This window comes from Lutra lutra, chromosome 3 (genome assembly GCF_902655055.1).
Source record: "Lutra lutra chromosome 3, mLutLut1.2, whole genome shotgun sequence".
In the NCBI taxonomy this organism is placed as follows: Eukaryota; Metazoa; Chordata; class Mammalia; order Carnivora; family Mustelidae; genus Lutra; species Lutra lutra.
The window spans coordinates 44,912,117-44,924,227 of NC_062280.1; the positions used below are offsets into that span (position 1 = coordinate 44,912,117).

A 12,111-nucleotide genomic window follows, 5' to 3' on the forward strand; every position below is an offset into this window, starting at 1 on the left:
TCATCACTGATCAATTAACACTCACACAGCATGCCATGTGTCCTGCCACTTCCTGGAAACGCCCTTGCCACACGGTGTGACCACCCACGTGTGTTGTCTGGCGTGCCTCTCTGTGCAGTGCTCACCACCAATGGCTGAAGAATACGTTTCTCTTGCTTCTCAAAGCCACCAAGTGAAACCGCAAATGTAAGGAGTGTCATCTCGGGAATGCAGGGACAGTTCTGACGCTACTCGTTGGTTTTCCTCAGCCACGTGCCAAGATGGCTTCCTAACTTGCTCTGTTACAGACTTCTCCACAGATCAGAGTAGCAGAGGCTGTAAAATGAGATAGTTAGCCCTGGTTACAAGCCGACTCTGCACATCCCAACACCGTTATGTATTTTGAGGGTGTGAGGTGCCTATGGACTGCACATGGGGGGTTGTGTTGGAGTACATCTTGGGTACCATTCTCAAGCTAGCACTCAGTGGCCCTGGATAGGGGGCAAGGTGGACAGGCAGCCCCTGGCTGGGGAGCATGGGCAGGGTAGAGGGGTATCCTACCCACCAGAGTCTGAATGTGCCTTCCCCTCTGTCAGAGGTGTTGTCCCCTTGTACGTCAGTTGTTTTTTTTTTTTTATAAAGATTTTATTTATTTATTTGACAGAGATCACAAGTAGGCAGAGAGGCAGGCAGAGAGAGAGAGAGAGAGAGAGAGAGGGGAGGAAGCAGGCTCCCTGCTGAGCAGAGAGCCTGATGTGGGGCTCGATCCCAGGACTCTGGGATCATGACCTGAGCCGAAGGCAGAGGCTTTAACCCACTGAGCCACCCAGGTGCCCTGTATGTCAGTTTTTGCTTCTGAAGCGTAGAAATTGGGGAATCCTGTAATTGTAAGAATACTTTATACAATTTGCAAATATCTGAAAAAATTCGCTGATTAATATTGGGCATAGTGTTTGGCTTTTGGGTAAAATGAACCTTCTGAAACCAGGGTGCAGGCTGACGTTATAGCTGGCGGGTAAGGCTCGCCTGTCCCTTGCTGCCCGCCACGTTCCTGCACTTGACAGTGAGGCTGGAATCCACCCGGAGCCCATGTCTTTCATTTCCATTTAGAAGATTTCATCGTATTTTTTTTTTTTAATTTATGGAAATGTAGAAACCTCTAGGCCCCAGCTTCTCAGGACTTGCTTCCTAGGGAGATGTCCCTCGTTATCTCGATGACTCCTAAAGGGACACAACACTTTTGACTGCATGAAAGTTGCTGAAGGAAGATAAATTGAGTGGTTTCCTATGTATAAGCTGTGTGAGCAGCTAGGAATTTGATCACGTCGCTCTTGTTCAAACATAGGTTTTATAAATCTTCATGAACTATTAGGAAACCATCCCTTAAAGGACCAGAAATAGCACTTTCCTAAGTGGTCTCCAGATTTTTTTTTTTTTAAGATTTTATTTATTTATTTGACAGAGATCACAAGTAGGCAGAGAGGCAGGCAGAGAGAGAGGAGGAAGCAGGCTCCCTGCTGAGCAGAGAGCCCGATGCGGGGCTTGATCCCAATACCCTGAGATCATGACCTGAGCTGAAGGCAGAGGCTTAACCCACTGAGCCACCCAGGCGCCCCTCCAGATGTTTTTTGATCGCATATCCCTATCAATAAAGAATCATGGGAACTTTCCAATAGGTATATTTTTAATTTGTACATACACATACTATTTCATCAATCTAAAGTGTGTGTTATAAAACATACTCCCTGACAGATCTTTAAAGGGTGAGGAAAGCTAACTAGGAGCCCTCCTACTTCTCCCACTTTTTCCGGGGTACATGCGGAGACCACAGTGTAATAATTTTATCCCGCTTCGACTTTTAGTGACATGACATCTGATATGCTGGGGGTTGGTTGGTTTGGAGAATCTAAGATACAAGCGTTCATTCCAAAGTCATAACGTTTTTAATTTGTACTTCTTTTAGTTGGTGAATAGCTTATTATTGATGAGGTGGCCACCATGCTCCTGAGCACTCGCCACCTGCCAGACCTCCCCCGCTACCCTTACACCCTTACCCCTCCCCCCCCACAACCTTCACTCCCCCCACCCTCCACCCCTGCGGGGGTGGGGCAGAGGTGTTTAAGGCATGTCAAGGGCATCAGGCTGCTTTCTCAGGAACACCATGCTTAATTAGATGGCGGGGCTGAGGATGGATTTCTTTTCACCTCACATGAGCTGTTGAGGCTGAGTTTCCTAAGGGGGGTTGAATGTTTCTTTCAAAACTTCCTTGAAGGTGGTTTTAGGCCTATGTGAAGCACAGTGCAGTTTGACAGGCAGAAAGGTGGGAGGGGTCTGGATGTGCATCTGGAAACAGCTTTAGGTCATTCCGAAGCCTATTGCTTGGGATTGTTTGCTGCCCGATTCAGAGCTCTATTGGTTAACATTTAACTGCACCTTTGAAAATCAGGTCACACCAGAGGGCACCAGCTGCCACTCCCGCCTTTGAGACAGTGGCCGTGGCCTCCACGGATGGAACATTTGCTAACGGGATGAGTGCTTTGCCACACAGACTTGGCAGAGGCTTCTGTCTCGTGTGATCCTTTGAGGCCGCGCTCTCCTTAGGAAGGGGGTCGGGTGGGTGAGAGAACATGTGTTTACGCTGTGATGTGTGCTCAGTGGTCACCACATCATGGGGTCCCTTCAATTTTCTCAATGGTCTTTTAGGAAGAGCCAGTGAAGTGGAGGTGCAAAGTGAAATTGTGGAGAATGTGGGGAAAAAAGAAATCTTGCAGAATACTGAGCGAGAGCGGCACAAGGAGGACCCAGCCCAGGAGTGTGTGGACACAGAGGTGTTCCGCCCTGGTGAAAATGCCGAGGACCAGAAGGCCTCTGAAGATGGTGCCCCCTCCCCGGGAGCCTTAATAGATGCTACGAATGAGGAGCAGGCTCAGAACCAAATTCTAGAGAATGCTTCCCTCCTCGAAAATACAGAGCAGGTTGAGTCTGATGAGGTCAGAAACACACCAGGCGATAGGACTAGTGCTTCCCTTGAGCAGTCCGAATGTTTGCATGTGTTAGATGGCGAAACCCCAGGTCCTGGGACTGGGCAGGACAGTTACGATGCCTTGGATATCAAAAACCACAGCAAAGAATCTGCAGAAAACCAGGAGGACTTGAATGCCAACTTGGGAGAGGGTAGCACAAAGCTGTGTGCAGAATCCAATTGCCTGCAACCATCTGAAGCCGGAGGGCTGGGCAGCGCACACACAGGGCAGCAAGACGGGAGCCCCACAGAGGGTGTGGTGGAAGCAGGGCTAATGGGGCCTGGGGAGCAGGTGAGCACAGAAGCCTCTGGCCCTCCAACATCCAGCCATGACAACATGAGTTTTGATGAACAGCGTGCCACAGAGCTGGACGCAAGCACTGGGCGGGATCTAGACAAAGAGTTCTCTGAGCAGGAAGCCACTGAGCCCCAGGAGCTCCCAGGTCAGAGCACAGCAGTAGATGGGGAGCATGACAAAAAGGAGGATGGGGAAAGAGGGTTGAGGGACGAGGAACCAACACAGACAGAATTGCAGAACATTCCTTATTGTCCAGAGGCTGGAAGCAGTCCTCAGGGAGCAACAGGTCTGGCTGTGGCAGATGCGGAAAGTGAGCCTCTAGATAGGAAAGACACCGAGGAAGAAAGGAATGACCAACACGGAGAGGCACTAGATTTATCACAGAGGAAGACAAAGAACAAGAAGAAGAAAAACAAGAAGAAAAAAACAACAGCACCTGTAGAAACCCTTAATGAGGTCGAGAAACAGTTAACATTTCAGGACTCAGATTTAAGTGAGGTGAAGAAAGATGAGCCCGTAGCTCTTACTGACAGAAAACCAGTCATGAAAGCACCAGATGAGGTGACTGAAAGTCCAGGAGAGGAAAGCGTAGCAGGAAGCAGTGAAAACCCTGATTGTCCAGAAAATCCTAAAATTGAGTTGGATGAAACACTTAACCAAGAAGACAATGATGTAAACACTAAGCAGGGGAAAGAGACAGCTGATGGTGACACATCAGCTTTGGGGGATGACACAACCCCTTCATTAGGCACAAGCGCCAGAGATAAGGAGCTAGAGGAAGCCATGATCAAAGACAGCACTAAGGATGATGGCAGGGGTCCTCCAGAACCAATGAGCGGAGGAACATCCAGCAACACCCTGCTGGAGGGTGAGGGTCCCTTTAAGGACAGTGAAGATGCCCCTCAAATGGGAAGTACAGAGCAGCATGAGATGGCAGAGGGGCCCAGTCAGAGAGTCAAGAAGGTCGCAGAAAACGATGACTTGGCACCCAACATGGAGCTGGGTGCCTGCACTTCAGAAGGCAAGGATGAGCTGAGAGGCGAAAGCGAGAAGGGCAGAAGCAAGGAAGACTGTACCATGTCGTAAATGGGCAGAGGCCAAGGATTGCACAGGAAGCCCAGTGGTCAGGGGCTCATCTGCTGCCCCCCTGGGTGAGGTTCCTAAAACGTTCCAGATGGAGATAGATGCACCATAGGACAGTCAACCACCAAGCTATCCAACACATTGAGTTACAGACTGTTACTTGTAGCTATATTCTTCCTCATTAAGGTTATCACCCCACTTAGAAAGAAAGATACATCTGTAATCAGTAGGAGTCCTAACTGAGAGCATTCCTGCCATGTCAGACCATGGTACACACTGTGCGTTTCTGCATACAATCCAAATGCAGCTATCTAACGTTTGCCTTGGGCTGATACTCTTGACCAAATCCATCAGCATCCAACTGAAATGACCAAATGGCATTCTGAGATTTGTGAGTACAGTTGATTTTTAATATGTCTTCATTTGAATCTATGTCTTTTTGTATTTGATTTTGATGTGTATGTTATAACCTATACGGTATTTTGTTTCAAAAGGAGATAAATGGCCAAATAGTGTATAGGTCACTGAGTGATAAGATTTGCACCTTAGGACAGTAATTAATCATGTTAGGGATAAGAAATAAATATATCTTAAGGCACTGGGATATCTTACTTCCCTTTACCTCATATTAAGTATTTTATCTCAAACTGATACTTTTGATCTCATTGATAATACCTGAATTTATTTTGTGGATTTTAACTTCACTTCATGCTGATTATGTACCAAAGTCATTTTATACAGTCTTTTTTTTTTTTTTTTTTAATTTGTTTCTGGAAGAGACATACATTGAAATTGCACTTCCCAATGCAGATTTTGTGCAGGGGAGCATTTCTAAAATTTATTTTTTTAACCTTTAAATTACTTCTCTATTTGTCTTTGATTCAAGAGAAAAATATGAAAGGTACCATTCTTGCGCAAACTGCTGATTCAACTATAACGGGATATTTTAAATAGTTGAATCACTTTTAGTATTTTGGTATAAATATTTTCATTTGTTGTATCTCAATATATTATTGGAAAATTCTTGATTTGATCTTCCTGAAGGAAGTATATATTTTCTATACAAGGAAGCATTTTTAAAAATTATTGTAAAGTTAAATTAAAAAATTGTAAAATACTAAAATCCCAAAGGACTGTACATTATGAATGCTGTTGACACTTTATGAGATGAAAGAATTCATGTCACTGTTACAAGGTATAATTGAGTACAAAAAAGACCAAAACCTCAATAAAATTTGAGGCAAGCATAAGTGTTATTATGTAATTGAAATAAAAACATTTTATAACTTTACAAGCCTGTGATTCCACTCTTTGGGCTACTTGAATTCCAGCAATGGCTACTGTTCTACATAATTATTATCTTCAAAGTAGCGCCTACTTCTGGGCTGCTAATTCCCAGTCTGTGTTGTGTGAAGGACTTGTTACATTGTCCCTCCAGAGTGAACGTCTCTCCTGGTACCTAGACCAGGGCTAGCATCATGCCCTCCCGGGGAGAACTGGGAAGATCTGACCTCATAGACTCTCCTGGGATCTGTGGTTCTGGTGATGAGCCCCAGTGAAGAAAGCTGTCCATTCTGTTGCTCTGCTGACATGTGCTGATACTAAGACTACTTTGAAGGATATGGTGAAATTGGCAAATTAGCCCTGACTCCTCGCCTGTCAGTGTCCTGATGCGAGGGGCCAATATACCCTCCCCACTTGGGCCCTGTGAGTGGAAAACTGCGAGGCTTGCTAGAGAGTCTCCCGCCCACAGGCTGCAAAGGCCTGGAGAGGGGGCAGATGCCTCTAACTTTAGCAAAGCCACACTCAGCATGGAATGGGCGTCGGGAAAGAGCTCTCATTCCTACTTTCAGAGGTCCCTGGGGAGATGATTCAACAACGCAGCTCACTGGACGGTGAGATCATCAAGCCATTTTGAGGTCTTCCTTAAAAGACCTTAAAGCCCTTTCCTCTGTTACTTAACAGCACATTTAAGGACATTGTAGCATACTTCATACCCCTTAGGTCAGCCGTCCAGGGCTCTTGATTATTCACGCATCCGTTTAAGTAATAGACATTTTGATCACTTCATATCCGGAAGGCACTGTGCCAGTGGACAGCAGATAGGACCAGGCTTCTAGCGGAAGTGAACAGCTGAGAATCAGGAAATGAGCAAAAAAAAAAAAAGTTGGGGGGGTGGGCAGATTCTGAACAGCCAAGTCAGTTCTTGATAATCTAAGAGCCTTCACTGTGAGCATCCCCTTACCCCGCTAGAAGGGGAAAGTGACATTGTAGCAGTAACTGATGTCCACGGGAAGGCCCTCAAGCTACCAAGAAGTCAGTAGGACCTTAGGGACATTCAGATGAAGAAGGCACAGAGGTATATAAGGCATTTTGGAAAGATTTGATGTCAAAAAATTCAGACTCAGAAGAGGCTACCTGTCAGACACAACCCCAGAGGAACCAAGACCTCTGACGTTTCACTCCCATACAGAGCAGAGGAAAACGTTCCATCACTGATACCTTAATCAAAAAGTAGGGATGTCTTCTAGCCCCAAGCCAGAACATAGCTACTATATATAAAATGTAAATCTTCCTTCAAAAGTTTAAAGTATACTCATGGGTATACATAGAAAATAGGGAACAGCAACAGAATTTTAAATTCAGGGTTCTTATTTGATGATTTACAAAGGTGGAGGAACAGTAGAGTGTTTTTCAGGGGTTTTTGGAAATGAGATGTATTGCACTGAGTACTTTCTGTAATGTTTAGTGTTTAGCAAATGGAAAACCTCATGACCTGAACATTTAAATCTCTTCTGTCGCTAGGACCCTGGAGTGCTAGTTCTGGGGCTTCATGCAGTTTGGGGTTCCTGTTTTCTGCAGTAAACCCCTTTCCTAGGAGACCACCTTGAACAGCATGCCATCGAAACAAAGGAACCCAGCAATGAGATTTGTGCCAAATGTCCAGGCCACAGAACGAAAGGAAGGGGGGGGGGGGTGTTCATGCCTACGACATGTTAGAATGTGTGATTTATCAGTGTGATGATCGTAAATAGAGAAAACTTTGTCTTCCAGGAGAAGAAACCCTCACTCTTTTCTTTTTACCCTATCTACAGCTCCTTATATTTTTTACATGTTATTTGCATATTATTTTACTTATCATTTACATAGTGTTTACTTTTTTTTTTTTAACTACATGTTTTTCAAGATGTGTATGACTTCAGTGGTGGATGACATACACAGTTCCCATCTGTACACACCTCCCAGGCCCTGTAAATAGGAGAAAAACCCTGTCCCTGTTCTGGCTTTTGCAGGAAGGAGGTGCTCTCCTGGTATGGGAGGCTGGCCCCAGGGACCGTGGAAATGGCCCACATGGATTATAATCAGACTAAGTCAGGGCAAGGCAGGAGCAGATTCGTCAGAGACGTCAGCTTTCCTCTCACTATCTTTGCCCATATGGAGGGGAGGTGATTTTCCTCTGCCTCAGGAGAGGAAGCCAGAGGCCCACGATGGCTGAAATTAACCCACAGAATGGAAATCCTGCTCCTGAGAATGTATTATTACCAGCCAGCTACCCACCCTCACTGTGTTTCAGTTGCTCTCTGAAAATGGAGTTGGAACCTGCCCTCTGGGGTTACGGGCCAGATCTAGGTAAAACAGTACAGAGAGGGAGTGCTTAGTGCTTGTGGTCCTTGCGGGGGATTGGCCTTGCTGCCCTGGACAGGTGAGGTGACAAGGTGCAGGACAGAAGAAAGACCAAGGGGAACAGGGGCTCAGAGAATGTCAGAGCTGCGGACACTGGCTGCCCCGGTGACTGTCCTAAGACCTCGCCAACTATTAGTGCTTCTCATTTCATGGGCCTCTTGACTTGTGTTCCAGAACATTTATTGGAATTCAGTATGGAAAAACCAGACTTTTAACAATTGAAATCCCTTCCTAGCCAACGCGTGTTGACTTCTTCTCTGTATAAGAGGAAACTCTAAATTTGAGATACTGTGACTTTATTTTCTTCCATGCCTTGTTTCTAAGCACAGCAGTTGTACCCTTCGATGAATAGTTTATGTCTGTTCATGACCAGGTATGACAGGCCAGCCATGAGCAGCAGAACTTCGTAAAGGCAGGACAATGCTAGGTCTGCAGTGCTCTGCGGAGGGGATACAGTCAGCATCTCGATGATGCCCCACTGTGTGCTCCACGAATCAGACTTAGTGATCTTTAAAACTACAAAAGTCGTGCCCTTTTTCTTCCTATCCAGTTAATTTGCTTCTTTCTTTTTTCCATTCTCTCCAAACGTAGTTTTAAACTTCTCTCCAATTCTACTGTAAAGCTTGTCTCCCTTAAAATTTCACTTCTGTGTTTTTCATATTCTCACCCCAAGAGTGAAGGTCATTTTACCCTTATTTCATATTTGTTGGCCAGCTCCATTATATTATATCTTAACGTTTATTTTGTACTTGCTATCCAGAATATTCAAAGTCTTCTAATAGAAACATGATGATAATAAAATTGTACAATAGATGGATGAAATTCAAGACCACTTTCTGACATACTCATTGCTTCTTAGGATGCTATGGGTTTTGTATGTAGAATGTAAGATAAAATAAAAAGTTACATTGAATAAAGAGCTGGGTTCATGACATTGGTGTTTCAGTGTTAGATGGGCTTGTAGAAGAGAAAGAATAAACTATCAGAAACAATTTGACTGTGTAAATTAAAATGGAATTCCAGAGGGTCATAAGTTTGTCCTCTGTTAAGCTTGACATTTCTGGCTTAACTTATTTTGTGGTTGTGTCTTTCAAAGTAACGACGTGGGGCGCTTGGAAGAACAATTAGGAAAGCGTGTGACTGGGATGAGAATATTGACAGGTGATTGCTTAGATGGAAACAAAAGTCCATTTTATGCAGATGATCTATTTCCTCTTTCACGGGGGGAATCAAAACTGTGCAGCATGGAAGCACCGTGGCCTCGGGAGGAAGAGTCTCAGGCTGGGAGTCCAGCTCCGACTCCAAGGTCTGGGTATAGATCTGAAACAACAGAAGAGTACAGTGTTTAGAGGTGTGGGCCCCTGCCTGTAGAAGAGGGAGAGAGTAGCAGGGCGCACCTGTAGGGCTGTGTGGGTGAAGGCGTGGCCACTCGGGCCATGCCTGGGACAGAGTGACCATGCAGTACCCATGAGCAGTGCTGTCACCACCATGTCCTCCTGATTTGGCCTTTACACTGGGGTAGGGTTTTGCCTGCACCCCTAAACTGCCCCCAGGCTGGTCTCCTCCTCTGTACTCTGCAGATTATATCCCTTGACACCCCTTCAGAGGAATGTCTGGGGGGATTTCGAGAGGCATGCACGCTTCAGTGACTGGGTGGCAGGGGTGACAGAAATCCACAGTGTCACTGCAGCTCCCAGGACAAGACCCGCTCTACAGGAGCGGGGGGAGCAGCTGTGTCATCAGCAGACCTCTGATTTGTAAATGTAGAGTCAAAACTCTGGCGCTGGGGTGTCTCTGAGAGAAAAGAGAAAGATCCCTTCTTCTGGGCCATGACCTTGGGAAGTCAAAGATAATGAAAATGCCGTTGATAACCGATTGCGATGCTCCGTCTGTTTGTACCTCGCTAATGATGTTCGGCCGTGAAGCCTGTGAGATCTTGTGTTGCAGCGTGGTTTGGCCCTAGAGCCCTTGCATGCTAACCCCAAGTAGAAGACTAGCCCGTTTGCATGCAGCCGGACGCTGCCCCTGACGACATAAGCATGTGTGAGAGCTTGACCCACGCCACTCTCGCTCGGCTGACGTCTTCCCCAGTCCCGTGTGTGGCCTCATTCACTGTGGTACGTGTATAATACCTTCATCATCAGTTTCACTAACCTGAATGCTTGCTCTCCGGTTTAGCATTCTGCCAAATGGTGCACTCCGCGGATTCACCCCAACCTCTGTCTTTCTTATTTCTTTAGATATTAGGTTGAAAAAGCTTGTTGATGAACGGGAATGCTTATTGGAACAGGTAACCATCTTTTTATTACTTTGAGTTCCCTGATGGGCGGTCCCTGAGCCTGAGAACCTTCCCATACTTACTTTCTTGCTTTCTCGGGAAAACCCTAACGCATCATGCCTGAAAGCAATTACCAAGCCAGCCTGTGCCCTTACTAGTTCTTTCCGCGTAGGACATCGCAAGTCATGTGAGGTTCAGAGAGGATGTCCCAAAGACTGGAGGCCGGGGAACTGAATGTGGTTCTCTCTATGCGGATTGCTGCTTAGAACAAATATTTACGTTTGTATGTAAGGGGCTAGATGAACCGTCGAGAGGCAGGTGCTGACAGCACTTCTCCGACTTCTGCTGGCTCAGCGAAGTCGGTCTGGGGGTCCCTCAGTGATCAGCACCCCTTTCCAGAAGGTACTTTCTTCTTGGTGCAGCTGACCAAAGTAGTTTACCTTTGTCACATTCTTCCACCTCCAGAAACACTCACCGACGGTCCTGCTCGGTCTTTTTGTGCGCAGGGCAGTTCCTCAGTCCTTCTAGGATCACTTTCTGAGGAAACTCAGTTCCTCTCAGTTTTCTTCATAAGCCTAATCAATGGTATTTTGCTGTACTGTTGACAATTCCTCGGAAGGTTGCTCTCGAAATCGGGAAAATCACTCAATGTGGTAGCTGCATTGAGGTTCCTGGGATCTTTTAAAAACACGTTTCCATCCTAATTCTGTAGGCATTTCCTTAGAGCAGTGCAGCATACCAGTGGGCAGTCTGTGCCTGAGTTTCTGCTCTGCTCTGTGCTGGCTGTTGGGGGAGGAGGCAGCTTCCACCGGGGCCACAGAGGTCAGAGGTTAACAGGACAAGGGCTGGGAGACTGCCCATCAGACACTGGAACTTTCTATAGTCCTGGCTGCTGACCGCCCTTCCGGCTCAACATGCCTCCGCCGGAGGGACCAGAGCTGGGCAGAGGCCAGCTCCCCGAGCGGGGGCTCTGTGAGGGAGCACACAGTTCTGTTAGGCCCTCCGGATGATGCTACTGGGCCTGGAAGGCTCCAGAAAGCCCTGCCCAGCTTCTAAGTGAAGAATGTGAAGGTGACTAGTGCACTGACTTGCTAACAACTCTGAGATAAACGTTTAAAGTATGTTATGTATAGTCTCCTGAATTCAAGAGGAATTTCAAACTTAGAAATAACTTTTCAGGGGCACCTGGGTGGCTCAGTGGGTTAAAGCCTCTGCCTTTGGCTGAGGTCATGATCCCAGGGTCCTGGGATCGAGCCCCACATCAGACTCTCTGCTTGGTGGGGACCTGCTTCCCCCCTCCCACACACACACCTGCCTGCCTCTCTGCCTGCTTGTGATCTCTGTCAAATATAAATAAAATCTTAAAAAAAAAAAAAAAAGTAACTTTTCGCCCAGAGTTACAAAATAATTTCTGCCTGATACGGTGAACCTGATTCCATTTTCACCCATTTCACCCACTCTTACTTCCTGAGAAGAGTACTAATGGGCCGAAGGTGTTCATCTGTTTATTTGGATTGGTTATTAAAGGTGAGAGACCCCCCCCCCCATGGTGGCTGGTGGATTGTAACCATTTACTACATTTTTCTTGTGCTTGATTACGTAACCCCGATCTCTTGGGCACCTTGAAGACCCAGGAAATAACTCCATAGCAACACTCAACTGTATTATGGGGCATTGGTTTCCGCACACCTCTTCCTTTGTCATAGGCTCTACGCTCAAATTCTGGCCTCATTTAGAGTTGAGAAATTCACACATTTTATTGGTGGG

General features: G+C 46.3%; 1 protein-coding gene across 41 annotated transcripts in view; it reads left to right on the plus strand.

Moving 5' to 3' along the window:
• Positions 1 to 12,111, plus strand: part of LRRFIP1 (LRR binding FLII interacting protein 1) — a 139,212-nt gene that overhangs the window by 122,147 nt on the left and 4,954 nt on the right. For 30 of the 41 annotated variants that reach the window (XM_047721474.1, XM_047721482.1, XM_047721478.1 and 27 more), the window contains one exon: positions 2,683 to 5,673. In XM_047721474.1, coding sequence (XP_047577430.1) covers positions 2,683 to 4,385 — 1,703 coding nt within the window. In that variant the 3' untranslated portion in view covers positions 4,386 to 5,673. Of the gene's footprint in view, positions 1 to 29; positions 594 to 2,682; positions 5,674 to 10,306; positions 10,357 to 12,111 lie in introns of those variants that run through there. The other 11 variants (XM_047721506.1, XM_047721508.1, XM_047721509.1 and 8 more) reach the window with 2 other exon arrangements.